Source organism: Centroberyx gerrardi, chromosome 7 (genome assembly GCF_048128805.1).
Source record: "Centroberyx gerrardi isolate f3 chromosome 7, fCenGer3.hap1.cur.20231027, whole genome shotgun sequence".
NCBI lineage: Eukaryota > Metazoa > Chordata > Actinopteri > Beryciformes > Berycidae > Centroberyx > Centroberyx gerrardi.
Genome location: NC_136003.1, coordinates 9,728,699 through 9,748,028, shown reverse-complemented (window position 1 = coordinate 9,748,028; position 19,330 = coordinate 9,728,699). Strand labels below are relative to the sequence as shown.

Sequence of the window (19,330 nt, the reverse complement as noted above, 5' to 3'; positions counted from 1 at the left end):
ACGCACCACATTTAGAAGCATCGGGGCGATGCATGCTGCGCAGAAAACTACCCAAAAAAAGACTTTCCAGCCATGAAACCGCCGCTGTCGGAGCCACAACCGCTGCAGACTCATTTACACATGCATTCAGCTCGACGCCGTCTGCGCGGGGGAAAGAGGAATGAGAGTTGAATGGTAAACTGAGAGACTACTCTTCCCTCAAAGGTCACTGAACATCTCATTTCTGTAGCCACAGGCCTTAAGTCTGATTTCCTCTGCCTGCGAGCTTCTCGTTCATCCATCGGCGTCTCTGTCGATCGGCCCTTTCTTCGCGTCTCCAATGCGAGACACCTGACAATCAGAGGAGCCATGCGGCAGTTTCTAACACATCTCAACAACAAGCTTTCTTCACCATGGTCTCTCTCAATGCCGCAGTGGAAAGCCACTGAGAATCCGCAAACGCTTTGAGAAGTCTTGTGCACGCTGCACTCAGACCTGGATGCACAGAGGTAACGCGTGCACATGCATGCCCGTGAAACTAAATACGAAATATAATGTCATTCTGAGGAGAGAGAGAGAGAGAAAGGACATATACTGAATGCAAAGCTCACAGACATGCAATGAGCAAGGCAAAGCCAACAGAAAAGGAACAATTCAATCCAGGTCTTGAGCGTTTATCTAGTGTGTGCATCTCAAGCTTTCAGTTCAATGGAGGGGCATTGTGTAACACCTTTACATGTAGGCCTACACAACCCAAAGCCTTCACAAAGCTGTTGCAACACAACACGTTTGAACTCCACAGTCAGCAGCCGCTCGGTTTAGGCGGCTGAGTGAGTTTAGGCCTGCAGCAGGCCAGAAGCTGATGTGATGCATCCCCCGAGTTCCTGCAGTTACTAGGTTGTCAGCATAAGCAGCGGTAACAGGGGGCAAACAGGGGAAGAGGGGGGGGAGGAGGGGGTGAAGAGGGCAGGGGAGGCGGGGGAAGAGCGGTGTACCATGCGACGCGCCACTTGCCGAAAGGTCAAGGTCCGCTGCGCCTGGGGCGGGAAGTCGGGTTTTTTGAAGGCCGTCGCGATGTTTGTGCTCGAAAAGGCAACATGAAAACAGTCTCCATCTGCAGACCACAAAGAAGCAGGTGGGGGGAGGGTGTGTGTGTGTGTGTGTGTGTGTGTGGAGGAGTGTGTGGGGGGGTTATGGTGTAAGCAGGGAGGAGGTGAGAACAATAACAAGAGAAGGTACACTCATACTGCAAAAAGCTTGTTGTGTTCTAGCAGCTTATATCTTGTTAGGTCACTTGGAGTAGCTTCATAAACAAAGGATGCAACTCTTCTGCGTCTGATAGTGGTATCACACACTTAGAGCTGTCATTTTGTAATTATGAAAAGTCTTACTTTCATAAAAAAAAACAATATTTTCTGAGTTGTAACGTCAGCATCAGGCTACTACTGGCAGTTTGACATTTCATTTGCACACTCTATTAAACACCCATCTAACTGGAAAGTCAAACACTAAAATATGTACAATTACTGTCAGTGGGGGCCAGATTTGACTAGTGCAATATCCTGTGCTGCCAACGGCCACATATCAACTTGCTATGCAATGATGCACATATTATTTGCCCAAGAATACTTAACACAAGGCCTACCACTCTTACATGGATAAAGCCAAAATAAATTTTCACAATCTTGAATTCACAAGCCTCTTATTCATTAACTATCACATGCCTACAGTATCTTCACTTCAAATGCAGAAGCCATTCCATGTAGGCCTTATATGAACTAAAACATCATATCTAATTATTGAATTCGGTGTAGGTGTAAAAATTCCTATGACCGAGTAAAGGTTCAACAGTAAGGGATTTTCTTTCTGAGCCACACACTGTTGCTAAGAAGGAACTGTAACACCCACAATACAAATATGCCATATATATATTTCTCATTAGTGATGACTATTACACCCTTTATCTACCACCTTTTACAATTAATTTGAAGTATGATGTCAGAACTGACCTAAACTGGCCATACGTCACACTGCAGTCTAGTGAATAATAGATAAGTTTCGACATGTAGGTACTACCTGTAAACCGAGGCTGACTGAACACCTCAGTCGGGGGTTTATTTTGACAGTTTATTGTGTATTGTTGAGTCAGGCGAATCAGTTATGTGTGACTTCAAACAGCTCCCTCAACCTCCTCTTCTCAGTGTAGTAAGACGCAGATGAGATTACTACTATAGATAGCCATTATAGGTCTGACTTGACAAGGAGAGGCAGTAGGTTGTGACAAAAAAGCAAGTTTCGGTGGTTTCTGCTGAAACCATGTCAGCGGTGCCGTCAGTTGGCTCGACTGCGCTGCCTTCACGCAGCACAGGACATCACATTAACGCAAAAAAACCCCTCCAACTGTTGACGTCTTGAGTTCAGAGGAGAAAAAAGAGCTGTGCATTTTAGACAGTACTTTCCAAAATGAAACATTTACTTGGCATTTCAATGTGCGGTATGGTAGTAAGCCTTGGAGTTCATTGAACAAGATGGAAAAAAAAAAGTTTGATTGATGAAGATTTGCAAAAGGGTTGAGTTCCCTTTACTTACACGTACAGCACCATTAGTCTCATGTCTAGACACAGCTTAAGCCTTCACAGCGGTCTAGACTAAAGGCAGATCACAGATAAGCTTTGTCTAACCAATAATCTGTTTCAGTGGCTTTCCATCTCCAACACAATCTTCGTGTTAAGCAGTGAAACTACCTTCCATTACAGACGGGCATTTCTCAGATGAAAGAGGGTGAAAAATAATAAGCTAAATGCACGACTTCATACAACATGAATGGAGGCTTGCAACTCACATTTATTTTTGTTTTTAAAGTTACCAAAGGTGTGAATTGCGAGGACGTTGCATGGGTGGTATAGGTGTGAGCTGCGGTCTGGCGGTAGGAAGCGGGACCTCATTTTGCGGTGTCCTTGTTTTCCATTTCCTTCAGCGCCTTGTTGAGCTTCTGGTTCACGATGTTTCTCTCGGTCCACTGGACTGCAGACACGCCACGACAACACATGGCGTGAACAGAGAAAGGACATAACAGAATAGAACAGGGAGAGAAAGAGAGAGACAGCACCTACCCATTTCATCAGTCTTGCGGCCGTACCAGCGGTGGGGGTCAGCAGGCCGGGCAGGCGGAGGGTGCCCGATGTAGGACTCCTTGACGAGGGTTTTCCACGTCAAAGGAGCACCTGGAGGTGAATAGATGGGAGTCACTGGACGATAGGGAGGAGGAGAAAATGAGCACGGGGAAAGAGAGGGAGAAGAGGAAAGGATGGAGGGTTCAAGGGGGTTGACTGAAGAAGAGAAATTGAAACAAATCCCTACATAAACAGATAGGCTTAGGTAAAATAGTGGAGATAAAACAATAGGACAAAAGTGCTTGAAGAAGTATTCAGGGGGGAACCTTCACTTATGTCTACATGGTTTTGCTGTCCAACTTTTCCACTGCTGTCACACAAGCAAGCACATTAAGTGAGAATAGGTAAGTGGGATACGAGGAGATGTCACAGTGCGGTACACTGTACACCTTGTAGCAGTACACATGGCAACATTCACACACACTGCTGAATAATTCAGAAGGATAAGTGGCATCCGTTTCAGCTGCTGAGGATTCCCTCGATTTAGCATTACATTTTACAGTCTCCATGTGGCCACTGCCTGTAAAAAATAATGTTAATGTTATGTGACCCTGCTTCAATCAATCAGTCAATAATGCCAATTGCTGATTATTATTTTGTAAAGAACAAATGGAAAATCAATGGCATTTTGCCTGCACAGAAGAAACTGTGTAAGCTCTAAAGCCCGCCATTACACATCCATCACTGACCAGCAGTTTGATCTGCCACCCTGAGGAATTGACTTTCTTTGCACATGGTCTTAGAACAAACATAGACAGTGAAAGAGTTTCCATGCCTTTTAAACATTAGGAAGCCAGGCAGGCAACCATTCAAGAGAGGCTAATGACAAAGGTTGAATGGGTATCGCCTCCATTCCTATCAAAATCCCTCAGCTTGTTTCAAGTGGAAATACAGATTTTGATGTTGACATATGGACCTGGAAATATGTTGGTTCGGAGACAGTGGCCCAGGCTGTGATAGCTGCAGTGGGGAGATGAGAAGGCTGAGCCCGGATCTTCATAGTGAGGCAGCAAGAGGGTCGGCACCTGGGGGCTTTCCACCGCCCGCACCTACAACACACACATTCAGGACAGACCTCCAGTTGTCAGCTGAGAACAGTAGTAACTAACATATTGCTAACACACAGTTGGCCAGCTTTGAAAAACAACAAAATCAAAAAATGCTAAAGTAGGAACACCCACCTGTTTTGTCTCTTTTTCGCCAAGTGAGGTCATACTCAGATACTAACCGCAAGACAAGAAACAAAGCAAGGCAAAAAACAAAGGTGTTACATTACTAACGAATTCCATGCAGCCCATCCGCAAACATTACCTCAGGTTCCACCTTTAGACCAAAAAAAAAAACAACCTCCGTGGCATTTAAAATAAGCATTTACCCCTTGATGTGTGAAAAACCATAACTGCACGCACAGTGTACGTTAACCACACTATGCATGCAGTTGAGGTTTTTCACACTACTACTTTTGGACACTTTATTAACAGTCACAAAGCAACCTCAATACATCCAATTAGGCTGAATCACTCCCTTCTGCGTGTGCTTGTATCGCTAAAATCTGAAACTGAAGAGGGTGAAAACATACACTTAGTTACAACTTCCCTCTTCTGAACAGCTAACATACTTAATACTCGTGCGTCCTACCTAGTCCCAGGCTTATCTTTAGCAGGTCCCCTATGCAGAGAAGAGCCTGCCTGTTGTGGTTTAGAGTCCCAGAGGTTTTACCTGAAAGCTAACCTGGACGAACGGTCGATCCCTGCAGACCCCACACATCGTCTGTTGGGATGGAGGCCCGAGCTTCTGCCAGGAGACTGACGTCACAATTATCCTGAAAGGAATTCTGTGGCGCGCGAGTGACTGCTTAATGACTGAGCTCCGCGTGCGTGTCACACCTTAAAATGTTTTTTGCTGTTCAGAACCAAAATCCGAATTTAATGTGAAAAAACAAACTAACAAAAATAAAACAAGAAGGTTTAAAAACCAATTTAGCAAAAATCGGTCTACTTTTGCTTTCTCCAGGCCAAACATTCTATCGCCATTCAATGGGAATAACTGTAACAGTTTGCAAATGGCTGAAAAACAAACCTCTTACATTATTTGGCTTTGGAGAAACTTACATTTTCTATCAAATTAAAGTCAGATCTGAGGAGTTTAGACAAGTTAGGGATAGTAATCCATTGAGAACAACTGTGTACCTAATGGTAACCCTCTATTTATTCAAATATGTATATATACTCAGAACACTTCCTCATTATTTACCATTTTTATTTATATTTGGGGCCTATTTAATTATTATTATTATTTTTTTTTAAATGTTCCTTTCTTCACTCCGTTATTGTTTTATGTTCCTTAGTTGTATCAATTTAAACCCAAAATAAATGAAAATCCTAAATGTATCACTGAGTAAATAGGAAATGACACACACAAACACACTTAAATTAACTTGTCCAATAAAAAGCCAATTGTCCCCACAGCCTAATCTCAACATAGACATTGGAAAGGAATTCACAGAAATCCAAATGCCAAATATTTTTAATTCTTTTATTCAACTTTATTTCACAATTTTATAACATTTATTGTGTTCTTTGTTTTAATACCACACACAAATGTCAACTGGCTAAAACAATATAAAACATAACTTCCACAATTTTCAGTATTTATATTATGTACATGCACTCATGTCTTCAGAGGCAAAAAAAACTCACAGGCCTTCTGTCATTCTCAAGTGCACTTTCATCTGTCTTCCTTGCTGGTTGAGAGGCCATTCCAATGAGGATCCTTCAGCTTCTGCTTCATTGCCAAGTGGAATTACATCGATTTAAGAGCTTTTCGGATTTGTAGAGCTATATTTTAGTGTCGTAAGCGTTGTTGGATGAATGACTGAATGAAGGAGATGGTATGCTATGTACATCATCTCTAAACAATTCTCCACAAACTGCAATGGATAGAGAGCCAAATAAGAAAACGTCATGGGTGCTTGTTATTTTTAACATGTAACCGGCCCTCAGTTAAAAATCAGACTGTTGCATTTTTGGGAAGCAGACTGTATACTGGTATGGGTTGTGCATTACGTTTATCGCTGTAACTGACAAAAGATTCCCCCCGATCACTCTCGGCTGGATTCGCAAAAAGAATCTTAGCACTAACGTAGTCTTAGTTCCACTGCAACGAAGGAGGATCTAAGCATGGTGGTGGGAAACGAGGCCCTGACCCAACTGCACCATTTCAGAGTTGTTCCCTTCTCTGGTGGACAGAGCGCCACTTAGATCCTACAGTACCGACTACCACCCACAGAACCAGTCATGGTTGGATTTACAAATGATATCTCAGTTTTGTGGGCTGTCTTTTGCCTGTAGTAAGTTCAATGGAACGACAGTATTCTTTAGAGTTAAGATGCTTTTGGGGAAGCCCAGACGTGATGGATATGTGACAGGAAGGGAGAGAGGAAATGAAGGAACTGTTTGGGAACTGAACTCGCGCCAAGTCCCTTAGTTATGAAGCACTACCTAGAATACTTTTGGAGCTGACGGTTTGCTAAAAACTGCAAGGTAAAGGTCTTTTTTGTTCACCAGTGTGGGGCAGAATATTACTTTTTTTTTTTTGTCTAAATATAGAAAAACACAAAATTGGATTTGCACTGGGTAGAATGCAATGAAAATATCTGTCACTTTACTAGAGAAAAGACTTTATAGTCCAGCCTATCCAGCCTTTATGGAAAGGACCGATGATAACTCCAAAAAAAAAAAATGGAGATGGCAAGCTGACGCTGCTTTTAACCACATTGCATTAGACCTGCCAAAACCCTCCAAGATGCTAAAAAGCTAATGATTTTTTAGAAGACTACATGGGGCGGAGCCAGAGTGGTCGCAGTCTCCTCGTGTAACAACTGACTTTCACCATACAAATAAGTGGTCTTGAGATGAAATCGTATTTCCATGGCTCTGTCAAGACATTAGCATGACACATTAATGGAGGCATGAGTGAGCAGAGCAACACTCATGGAAAAATGAGAGATATGGATTATATAAGAGTTATCAATAACAAAAGTCATGTTGACGGCAGAGTTCTAGACGCATAAACTACGCATTAACAATGCATAAATATGCAATTCTCGAACACAGGTAACAATATGACCTCATCGGGAATTCATCTTTCAAAAAACAGGTTCACTTAACCCCTGTGTAATGGTAAAATAACAATGAAAATGGGATTCTTATTGGAGTGGTCCTTCAGGTGCTGCCTGCCCTCTGTTCATTACCCATATCAGTTCAGGCTGCTCAGGCGGGATAAAGGCTAGCTCTCCACTCTATGTGGGGGCAAACTTCTTGGCCTGCGCCCTCACCCGCTTCTCGTAGTCCGTCCTGTTCTGACTGAAACACAAAAGAGGGTACAAGAAATTTCAGACTCTACTAATGTTACTTAGAAACAAATGTGTCAAGGAATGTGTAGGATTCCTTGGGAAGAACATTTTCAGTACAACAGAGTGACTCAAACTGGGCGAAAGAAAATGTATCAGTGCACAGAAAGACATGCCTGACAAGGAGTACTCAAAGAACAGAAAACATTTCCTTTTTCCTTTGTGCTGTGACTCCCCTGTGGTCTATAACAGGGTCTGTATCATAACTTATCTTGGAAAAGGAGAACTGACCTGACACTTCATGACCTTGAAATAATAAAGATAAAAATGTATGAGGTATTCATACAGTATAATGCTGCTCTAAACAGGTCTTTCTTTATATGTGGCTGAAACTAGATTTCTGAATATGATTAAGTAGGTAAAAATGCAAATAAATAATTTGAAATCTGCTTGTTATATGGGCTGTGAAAATGCTAATGGTCAGCATCTTCAAATCACTCTTAATACAGATGAAACCTTTTAATTCCACGCTCACAACTGCAAAAAGAATACAATCTATGGGATGCAGTATGTGAACACTACAAATAGATGCTGCAGATGCTCAAATGGCTCAAAAACTCAAAAGCTGCTCTCGAAAAATGAATGAGTTGACCTCTAAAAATGAATGAGTTGACCTCTAAAATTCCAGCGGGATTGGGGTTTTTGCTTATTACCTGCATTCCCTTACTGTTTTACATCACTGTAGATTGTTTTCCAGTTTTACTTATCGTGTTATATTTGATATTTTTCCTTTGTCTTAGTTGTTTTTCAAAGTAAATATTTTGAAACAAACTCTCTTTAAATATTTACTGTGTGCTGTAACTGTAAAATCAAACTTTAATTTCCGTTTATAGCTGGTGGAAACTGCTGAAAAGTTTATAGCCTGATATTAGCGTTCTGATGCAACTTTGCAAACTCGATTGTTGGCTTCTCATTCACAATGATTTATTACTTTTACTGACCGAATTAGACGTCTCAGAAGTTGTTTTCTATGCCATTTGGAATTGAATGGGAGTGATTGAACCAAAAATGTATGGCAAAACTGATTAAAAAAATATCTTTAATCATGGTGCATGCAACGAAAAACAGCATAAAATTAAAATTGTGCTGGAGTTGTCCTTTAAATAAGTGCAGTCAGAATAAACATGTTTCAGCTACACAAGCTTCATTTGCATTCGCAATGACACTGATGAAGGCTGTATAGCTGAAACATGTTCATTTTGACTGTTGAATAAAAACAGTTAACCAGTTTATTAATTTTTTCTGAGTGCTGACTATTGAACCGAGAGACACTGACCAGTAGATTGTGTAAGCCTCTGCTTGTGCTGGGTCTTGAATGTTAGGCTCATTCAGCAGCTCCTGGATACCCAACAGGATCTGAAAACACACAATTAATAGTTCTCCATTTAGCTGGCACTCTGGCCCAGACAGCATACAGTAAGTGTTACATTAAGTAGATTAAGTTCACACTCGCAAGGCAAATAGCCATAATTGCAAACAGCCTAGCAGTAAACAAATATAAGAAGCAATTCTACTACTGCTAAGAAAAAAAGGGGATAATGGGGAGGGGATCAACTCATTTATGCCGATACACAGAGAGAGAGTGTGTGTTTGTGTGGAGTTCAGACCTGTTTAATGGTGATGGCAGGCCTCCAGTCTTTGTCTTCCTCCAGGATTGACAGACACACGGTGCCTGATGGGTACACATTGGGGTGGAATATAGGTGGCTCAAACTTGCCTGAGTGGAAATCAATACAGAGCAAAAACAAAGTCAGGATTTCAAAATTTGAAGTAACACTGGCATGGTAAAACTGAAGATTTCAATTCCAAAACTTAATTTAGCCATTTTAGAAAACCACCATCACCTTAAGTTTATCATTCAATATCTCTAAAACATAAGAGGATCCGTTCTGTTAAAGTGTTATCATTTTGTCAACCTTTCCATTACATATAGTGCAATTTCCCTCACATATACTTGCCAGCTTAAATTATCAGTTGTTATTGTCTTTGTTCAATAACTGATCTGAATATCCCAACTCCAGTTCTGGCTGGCAGAAGTTTGGGACTTGGGTAATCAGGAAATGTGAGGTTCCATTTGAAGTTAAGCTTGATGTTAAAGACGAGATGAAAAGAAAAATGCCCTTTTAACCCTTTTAGATCACATCCCCGGTCATATTGTGCACCTATTTAACAATATATGCCAAAAAAAATACCAAAAATCAATTTCATTGTATTCTTATATCAAAATTCAATCATGTTTTCTTCCTGTAAAACAAAATATGCCGTGTGCTTACGTAAGCATGCCCATAACTAATTTCAACCAATAATATCATGACATCCACCCATCAATCAATCTTCAACTTTTAGCGCACAGAGCTAAGAGGCTAAGATTCATTAGTTAGCTAGCTAGCAACAGCATGGTACTTCGGTGTGTCTTCGGGTGTTATGACACGCCCACTTTTCAACGTTCAAATCAAATTCCTCCCAACGTTATGTCCCGCCTGTCTTTCCTGTTTCACTCGGAAATACGTCACGATACGGAAGTTAGATACTCTCGAAATGCCGTTTCATCTCGACTTTAAACACTTGATCAACTGACTGAAAGACTATACAACCATTTCTATAAATGACTATACAACCATTTCTAAACCTATTTGAATGTGTAGCATTTGCCATAATTTTCCTTGGCCTTGAAAACTCAAATTCCTTAACTTTTCCTGGTTTTCCACAACCTCAGGAATCAAATCTAGAGACTTGAAGAGCGGCATTTACACATCTTTTGCGTGTCACACAAAAAGCACAATTTCAAAGACATTGACTGTCATCTCTTGCAAGAGATTCATTGCTTATAACTTGCTCAGAGCTTACAGCTTAGAGCTTGTGTACTGCTTAAACATGGTCTAGTGGTTTTGCTGCCGAAACTCTCATCTCCTGAGCTTTTCCTCTTCAATTCTGAATGGACAGCTGTGCATAAGTGGTACTCACATTTGGGCGGTGAGGAGGGGTAGTCATCTTTGAACAGCATTCTGAGTTTATACAGGCCTCCCTCCCACAAGGTCTAATGAATGAACAAGGAGATAATTATTGCTTTAGTGAAATCACTGAGAAAATCCACAGGGATAAACAAAACTGTTTTGCTTTAGTGTGAAATGAGTAGACTCAACAGATGTAATGACACAGGAGTGAATGGACAAACCTAGGCATATTTCAATTTGGAATTGTAGTGAAATAATGTAAACATAATGTAATATTTTTCAGACTGAAAATGAAATCCGCTTTTCTGTCTTTTGCTGTTAAATTTATGATGCACTAAGATTTTTTTTTGTTTTGTAAGCATCCTGAGCCGTTTTGGTTAGATGATGAACACTTGTACATGTCCTTCGTGCTACAGACTTTAAATATTGCAGTTAGTTTTTTAGCTCAAGGCTAAAAAAGAAACTGAACTTCATGTATGATAACTGTTTGCCTATGTTCAAAATTCTCCTTCCAGTGTTGTATTGTTGTTTTTTCTTTGCTTGATCTGAACGTGAAGTTGACAGAATCACTGTAACCTACAATTATGGTCTGCATGTAAGTGATTGTGTATCGTCATGCCACTGGTTTGTTTCTTTTTGAAGGGGTTTTCAAGGGGCTTGGGTGGTAAGGTTGCCATTGTAGAAGGTTTGCAAAGAGATGGGGGATTGTTGTTTATGCTTCAAATATTTATGGGTAAAGGAATAAGGTTTTGAAAAGCATTCTGAATTCCTAATGTATTGGAAAGACCTATTGCAGGTCACTCTTTAGACATAAAAAACAGGTGACCCATGTAAGATTAATATGCAAGAACAACTCTGAATGGCAACATGTCAGAAACTGGCTTACTCCTTTCTTCCCTGGGATGGCACACTCCCAGTTCATCAGATTCATGGTGCCATCAGGATTCTTAGTAGGCACGGCAACAAATCCCTGTGTGGTTGACAAGACAGACAGAAAACATCAGAGAACTAAATGTTAAAACACCACGAAGTCATGAACGTTAGGCAATGAGAAATTAATGAATCTCAGTAACAGGGGCCAAAAGAGAATCTTGTAGAAATGATCAGTCAAGGCAAAATAACAGAGCTGCTTCTTACAAATGGGTGGTCTTTCCTCCAGGCTTTGCGCTCCTGGGACAGTCTGCTAAGAGCGATGCCAGACATTGCTGCTCATCAACGCCTCCCTGCGGAAAAACAATCAAAACCAAAACTTGCAATTATTCAATTTAATCAGTACACACGTCTCTCTTGATGTGGCGGAATGTTGGTCACTAAAAATCGAAATAATAATATTGGCAAATTATTAGAGTTATCATTGACAGTAAACCAGATTGTTGATTAGGACAATAGAGCTTATAAGCTTAATAATTCGTTTCTGGGCTAGTATACAGAACCACTATGATCTTAACACATAGTACGTAACGGGTTTGAAAACATAACACAAGCACGTTCAGTATTAAGTTCAGTGTTAAATTACATCAAACGAACTTACCTATTTATTTTGGTTAACACTGATAGTTCGTTAGCTAGCTGGGAAATGGGTTGTGGACTAGGCTAACGTTACCTAGCTTCTTTGCTTCGCTAACGTTTCTAGCTAACGATATGTTGGTCGTGAACAACCGACCGAAAAACACACCCTTCTGATGTTCAAAAACAAACCTATTGGGCCAGTTAGAGCGTATATAACCAAACGCTCGAAACGGCTATCTTATCAACATTCATTTAAAACTCAAATCTACATATATTGATGTTTATGTTTAAGAATTTACCACACTTATACAAAACAATGCGACTCCGCTTCGACTGCTAGCATATCGCAAGAAAGGACCCCAATTTGTTTATTTCGTGAGGACCTTCAGGCAGTTTGCAGGGCAACATTTTCAAGAGTCATCTATTGTCGGCCATCTTTGTTGTGGCATTCATGCTCTTTCAAGTGCGTTCTGCTCTCTTTATTTGTCTTTCTACCGTGAAGGGAACAAAGTAACAGCCTACACCATAAACGATAGTTCAGATAAGTTAACATCTATGTTTAACATTTCAAAAATGTGAAGATTATGTAGGTTGGATGCAGAAATATTTGGTGCACAGCTTTCACTGCCAGCCTTCTAAGCCACACTCAAAATGGGACTCCTTATTAGCCATTTTTAATTTCTTTTTTTTATGTTGTTACTACTCGCGTGTACAACATCAGTTACATAGATGTCAGTTTTACAAAGCAGCATCATGGGGTTACAAATGCTAAAATAGAAAAACATTGCGTTTTGGAAATCGGGCATCTTGCCAGACACCCCAAATCTAGCACAGGAACCGGATTAAACCGGTTTTGATTTGGTCTGCGTCAGCAGCCTGAATTTTCTCCCGTCTGTCAAACGTTATAGCTCATTATTGCCAGTAAAAACAAAAGCTGCAGTTTGTAGGACTATTTTTCTGCCAGACCCTCACGATTTTTTTTACAGGGCTCACACTCAAGAGTTTGCTTAGGTGGAACTTATATGCAGCAGTGGCATATTAAAGGTTAAAAGTTACACCACATGCAGTCTTCTGATTCACATCAGGACCAGCATGTATGGACCTGTATAGCAGTGAGGAGCATCAATCACCTAATCCCATGAATTGAGAGGGAAACTGTTGTAGATTAATATTCCTATCACCTACCACATGTATTTTCACCACATTTAAAGACAATGTATTCACTGTGGGAATTTGGACCTTGCATACTGTGCTATTGCCATATACAAAGCTAAATATTTACATTTCTAGTTACTGAATAAGGGAGAGGCTGTCCTCCATGACATTAGCCTTCTATAGTTTTAAAAGAAGAGAAAAACAGATGTGACTATAAACAATGGAGAATACGGAAACAGACCTTAGGATACACATTTTTATTGTAACATTTCAAAAGAATGCAATATATCATCTAATCAAAAAAAGTGCACTTGTTCAAGAACTAAATGTCACCTGTCTTAACACAGGTGAACCACATTTTAAACCTGTCGTGGCGTAGCAGCCGAGCAGCACCATCTCAGTAGACACATCACAAAAACAGTTGGGATGATTCTGTGCGAAACTGCAAAGCCCATCATTGCCCAACTCATTTTAGGATGTAAACCTTTCAAACCTATGTCTTTTCCTGTTATGGAGTTTGCATAATGTAGAGGAAAATTTCAGCAAAGTTGTATGTGCTATAGCTGTAGAAACTGTAGCAACTCTGTTGACTTTGTAGGTTTCATTAGGATTCATCAGGCTTCTGTGCACAACCATCATTATCTCCTCATTAGTATCTTCTCACTATTTGTAAAATTATGTGGATTTTGTAAGGTGCTTTCAAGCTAATTTTATAATCACTCCATTTCCACTGGCCAGCAACAAACATCCTCATTTAAAGGTAACATTACACCCCTGCCCTCCTCTCCCGTTCACCCTTGCTTCCCCTTGCCCTCTGAGACGACGAGCTCCGGAGATGCCCTCTTGAACCACTCGGACCACGAGCCGTCGTACACGCACACCCCAGGGTGCCCCAGCAGGTGGGCGGCCAGGACGACGTGACACGCCGTGACGCCCGACCCGCAGGTAGCCCAGAACGGCCGCTCCAGGTCCACGCCTGCCTCCCGGAACAGTCTGGACAGCTCCTCGAGTCCCAGCTCCTTCCCGGAGGCGTCCATGAAAGTGGTGAACGGCATGCTGATGGCACCGGGGAAATGGCCAGGCAGTGTGTCTGAGAGGGAGAGAGGGGCGAGAGAGGAATAGAATGAGAGACGGAATACAATTATCAGGGTTAGGTAGTAAGGGAATGCTTGTAATGGCATATTTTAAACACAACAAATGTAACTATATAGCCTACATTATCTAAAAATATAATGTTTTTGGTCACAGATACTTGTGAAAAATTTGTGGATTACCTCTGGGAATACTAGCCAGAAACCCATAAAGCCATTTAAATAGTGACAATTTGTTTGTATGCAAATCTGAAAATTTACTTTTTTCTCATCTATAGGCTAGCTCAAATATGGCAAAATTGACTGAAAGTAATCAGAATAGGCCTACATTATAGAGTTTGTGTCACTTATTACAATTTTGCTTAGGTAACTCATAACTGTAATGGAATAAGGTTAACAACCCAACACTGGTCATTATTATAAGTTTGATGTGGAATTCACATTATTTGACAAGCAACATTTTGACCTTGGTTCACTTAAAACATTAAGGTGAATGGCTATTTATTTCCATACTCACCGTCTCTAGGCTCTGGCTCGGTCCCCCTGAACCTGCCAGCAGACCTGGCATCCACCACCTGGACCTGCTTGGTTGTGATGTTCTCCAGCACATCTTCGTAGGTCTTGACCCAGGACCGGTTGATGCTCGCCTTGAACTCGCCGCGCTCCGGCTCGGAGTACTCGGCTGACACCGGGTGACCGTCAGCCAGCCAGTTCTTCATGCCACCGTCCAGCACCGACACCGAGTCGTGCCCGAACAACCGAAACATCCACCACACGCGGGGCGCGCTGTACGCCCCGAAGTCACTGGTATCATACACCACGACGTGCGTGTCGTTTCCTATCCCCAAGTCCCCGACATACTGCGCGAAGTGGCTCGCGCTCGGCAGCATGTGATCGAACGCGGAGCTCTTGTCGGAGCATTCGTCAATGTCGAAGAACGACGTGCCCGGTATGTGCTTCTGGACGAATTCAGCTTTCGCGTCCCGTTTCAGCTTCGGTAGATACCAAGAAGTGTCGAGAACGCGGAGCTGGGGACCGACGAGGTTACTTCTGATGGCATCGGCCAGCCACTTGCCTGACACGACGGAACGGGTCAGCGCCGCCATGACGGTTCACGTTGGTCCTGGGAAGTTCTTGGGAAATGATCAGAGTCTGTGTTGTGTAACAAGCCTGCACAGACCGTCAAAACAAAATAGGCTATTTCACATGCATTATGCAGGGATGTACGCCCCGTGTTGAACACGAGCTCATCTGCAGTGGAAATAAGTTATTATAATACAAGGCTACAGCAGGCAACGATTGTCCTCCTCCTTAGACCGTGGAATAAAAAAAAATAGTAATCGGGATAAAATTAGTTTTTTCAATCGATATGAAATTGCAAAGTTTCATTTCTTATTGCTTTTCTTTTGAACACTTATGCGAAAAAAATTGACAATTTGAAATCACATTTAGGCTACAATAGTACACTCAATTCATTATAGACACAAAGACATTAGGCTATATCTTTAGTGCATTTTATTTATAAGTCACTGTCAAGTTTACACTATGTCCACATGGGCATAACTTTTACATTTAGAAAACTGGACTAACAAAGTAGTCAGAGGCACTTCTCTCCAAACTGCACATCCAGTAAAGCACCAGCAGGTTGTGCCCTATGAACACATTTTCTCTGATACCAGATCCACACAAGGAGCAAATGGTGAAGGTATTGGGACAGTGAACGACTTCTGTTTTTTACACTCAGGAAAGGTGTATCTCTGAAAGACGTAAGAGGCAGAGCAGACTCAGCTATTGTAATGATACTGCTGATCTCAGATGAGCTTGGGAAAATTGCTCATAAGTAAACAAGTCATTGTAATCTAAAATGATTCACATAAAATGCATCACATTGGAAGTTTTTTCAAATAATGATAGTATGACGTTGTTTGAAGAGGTCATAGGTGAAATTAAGAAATGTAGTCTGGTGCCAGACCGTACAAAGCCTTCTGATAAATCAATTTGTCCCAGTACTTCATTTCTGCTGAAATTAGGGGGACTGACAGCAACAACTGGCAGTTCTTTAACATGTTTCAACATACAAGGAAACAAAGAAATTATTAATTCTATTTATCTACAACAGAAAGAGCCAATGTCATATGACTGCCCCGATAATTTTGCCTATGATGTTAAGTCTGTGATTAATATTATCCAAAGGCACATAATCAACTGTACAAACATTACTGAAATCAAATATTGATGAGGTATCTTGGACAAAAAATCAACAAAAATGAAATTAAGTTGAACACTCATGACTAATATGTTGTGAAAGAAGCAAATAGTCTGTGAGCTGTGTTTTCACATTCATTTGAAAGTTCTATCCTTGCTCCCAAAGGCTTGTGTTTTAACATGGCATACATTGGAGGGAAATATAATCTCTCCATACATAATAGCGCCAAACAAAGTGAATCTTTCTTCATGCCGACTTGTAAATAAATCTTTGTCACATCCTCTTCCTCCTCCTCATCATCAGAGCTTGCTTTTGGCCTCGGAGACCACGTGCTCCGGCGGGGCCTTGGTGTACCACTCATACCAGGACCCGTCGTACACCGACGCCCCAGGATAGCCGCACAGATGGGCCGCCAGCACCATGTGACAGGCGGTCACACCGGAGCCACAGGACCCGCAGATGGGCTTGTTCAGGTCCACTTGTGACTTCTGGAAGAACTTCTCGAGCTCCTCTGTGGAAAGCATCATGCCGTTTTCATCCGTGAACTTGAAGAAAGGCATGCATTTGGAGCCGGGGATGTGGCCCGGCTGGACGCCTGCAGGATCAGGAGAAATCAGTTATGTTGCATTTCTGCACAAACTTGTAGCACGCTGAAAGTAATATGCCAACGTGTGATGAAGCTGATATTGTTTCAAGTCTGGTTTAGCAAGTGGATAACATTTAACTGACATCACTGCAAAGTACCATTAATTTATATCAGGCAGAGATTAATTATGAAATATTGGATAGTATCAATGACCTTATTGTGAACTAAATAAACCATAAAAACAAAACTTTAAAAAAAAGGTCCTATGGTATTACTATTAGATTTTCTATGGTATAATTTTTTGACCTATAGTAGTTGCCATGTATTTTTAATTGCATTGCATGGCATTATAACATTTGTATTTAATATAACATTTGATAGTATTACTATAGTTCCTTCTTGGAGTAGTTTGGGAAAATTAAGTATAGATATTATGTCAAGCAGAATACTGTACCATCATAAAAGAGGGTATTTTAAAAGAATGTCAAAACTATATTTATATCTCGGCCTTCCATGGCACATGATTGCACATCACCCAGGGTTTGTGTGACTGCCATCTCCCTGAAACAATGAAGCAAGCATTGCCACTTTACAAGAAATAGAGGGAGGAGAATTTGGGATTTCTTCTTCTTTTACACTTTAAGCCAGCGTGAGAAACTCAAGAGAGAAGAAAGTTTAAAATTGTTTTGCACTCCAATGGCTTACATCATCAAACATACATGATGTGGCCAAAATGTACACTGAATGTAGTATTAGGGACATCTTTCTGATACTGAGTTGCAGCTCCTTCTGCACACATCTCATGAATGTGTATTTCATGAAAAGCGTCCCAAATCCTACTTTTCCATTAAGTGAGTGGCAGCATTATTATTATGCTCTAACGCATCTATCCTCTCTTTTAAACACTGACTTGCTTACTTACTCTCTCTTGGCTCTGGTTCTCTACCACAGAACCGGGCATAGGGCCTCACATCCACCACCTGGAACTGCTGAGCTGCAATGTTATCTGTGATGTCCTCAAACGACTTCACCCAGGAGGCGTTTATAGCGGCGGTGAAGTCGGCCCGCTCGGGCTTGGTGTACGCCCCTGTGACAGGATGACCCCGTCTGACCCAGTTCCTGAACCCCCCGTCCAGCACCGAAACTTGAGGGTGGCCAAACAATCGGAACATCCACCAAACCCTCGTGCACGAAAACGCCCCGAAATCACTGGCATCGTACACAACTACGTGGGTGTCACTCCCAACGCCCAAGTTCCCCACGTAGTCGGCGAAGAACCGCTCGGTGGGCAGCATATGGTCGAAGTGCGAGGTCCTGTCCGAGCACTCGTCGATGTCAAAAAACGACGCTCCCGGTATATGAGTCTGTGCAAACTCCTTCTTACCGTCTCGTTTCATCAGCGGCAGATACCACGATGTGTCCAGGACCCGCAGACTGGGACCAACGCGATTGCTTTTCACCATGTTTGCAAGCCATTTCGCAGTGACTAGAGCCCGAGTTTGCGTCGCCATTTTTGCATTTGGGTCGAAGGTGAAGCAGTCTGATGTAGGCAAGGGTACCTGCCCTGCAAAACCTCATTAGCCTAATTCTTTAATTGATTCAACTCTGATGCTTTTAGTTATTTATTTTGCTCATTTAGGTATTCACATAAATCCTTTTACAGTTTGACTTGCAGCCTAGGCTACATAGATGTATTTTTTTTTTGCAAACATTCATAAACTATCATAACTTAAAATACAAGTCTGTAAAATTCTATATATGAACAGCCGTGTAAACAGACCGTTACAGCCTCAAAATCCATACAAGTTATAGTTGTCAAATAGGGGAGAGCGGGTAAGTTGACGTGTGTAAGTTGTCGCAGTGGCTTTATTTCTGAAAAAGCAGAGCCAAAAGTCTAATTACAAAAATGTTTACTTTCTTAATAAGAGGTTACCTATGTTGAATACAACAGTCTAAGTCAAAGCACTCTAACATAAAAGCAATTTGTATACCTGAAAGTAAATAATGAAAATCTTGGTGTTTTTCTTCTCATTTCTTTCTTATAAAGGAATCAAAATAATTAAACATTGTGAAACATAAAAGCAAGGGTCAGCTATGACCTGATAATAAATCGAATGGTTTAGTGAAGCTGTGTGCTGAGGGAAGGGACCTTTGTCAGGAAAGCCTGGGTGGGGCATGTTCACATTGATTTCAGGGCATGTTGTGATAACTATCCAAATCCTTTTTTTTTTTTTTATTAGAAAGAGCTTTACATTAATTATTTTCT

At 41.3% G+C, this 19,330-nt stretch overlaps 3 protein-coding genes across 3 annotated transcripts; all 3 read right to left on the bottom strand.

Annotated features, from left to right (window-relative positions):
• Positions 1-5,673: 5,673 nt before the first annotated feature.
• On the bottom strand, positions 5,674-12,361 carry LOC139917275 (SUMO-conjugating enzyme UBC9-like). Its single transcript, XM_071906372.2, has 7 exons — positions 12,049-12,361; positions 11,655-11,740; positions 11,404-11,487; positions 10,528-10,600; positions 9,171-9,280; positions 8,840-8,919; positions 5,674-7,516 (listed from the first exon to the last, which is right to left on the bottom strand). Exons 2-7 carry the CDS (start codon positions 11,718-11,720, stop codon positions 7,453-7,455), a joined length of 477 nt encoding a protein of 158 aa, XP_071762473.1. The 5' UTR covers positions 11,721-11,740; positions 12,049-12,361; the 3' UTR covers positions 5,674-7,452.
• Positions 12,362-13,423: 1,062 nt separating this feature from the next.
• LOC139917282 (3-mercaptopyruvate sulfurtransferase-like) lies at positions 13,424-15,429 on the bottom strand. Its single transcript, XM_071906382.2, has 2 exons — positions 14,790-15,429; positions 13,424-14,271 (listed from the first exon to the last, which is right to left on the bottom strand). Exons 1-2 carry the CDS (start codon positions 15,376-15,378, stop codon positions 13,973-13,975), a joined length of 888 nt encoding a protein of 295 aa, XP_071762483.1. The 5' UTR covers positions 15,379-15,429; the 3' UTR covers positions 13,424-13,972.
• Positions 15,430-16,199: 770 nt separating this feature from the next.
• Positions 16,200-18,575, bottom strand: LOC139917293 (3-mercaptopyruvate sulfurtransferase-like). Its single transcript, XM_071906396.2, has 2 exons — positions 17,987-18,575; positions 16,200-17,073 (listed from the first exon to the last, which is right to left on the bottom strand). The coding sequence occupies exons 1-2, from the start codon at positions 18,573-18,575 to the stop codon at positions 16,778-16,780; spliced, it is 885 nt and encodes a 294-aa protein (XP_071762497.1). The 3' UTR covers positions 16,200-16,777.
• Between the last annotated feature and the right edge of the window lie 755 nt (positions 18,576-19,330).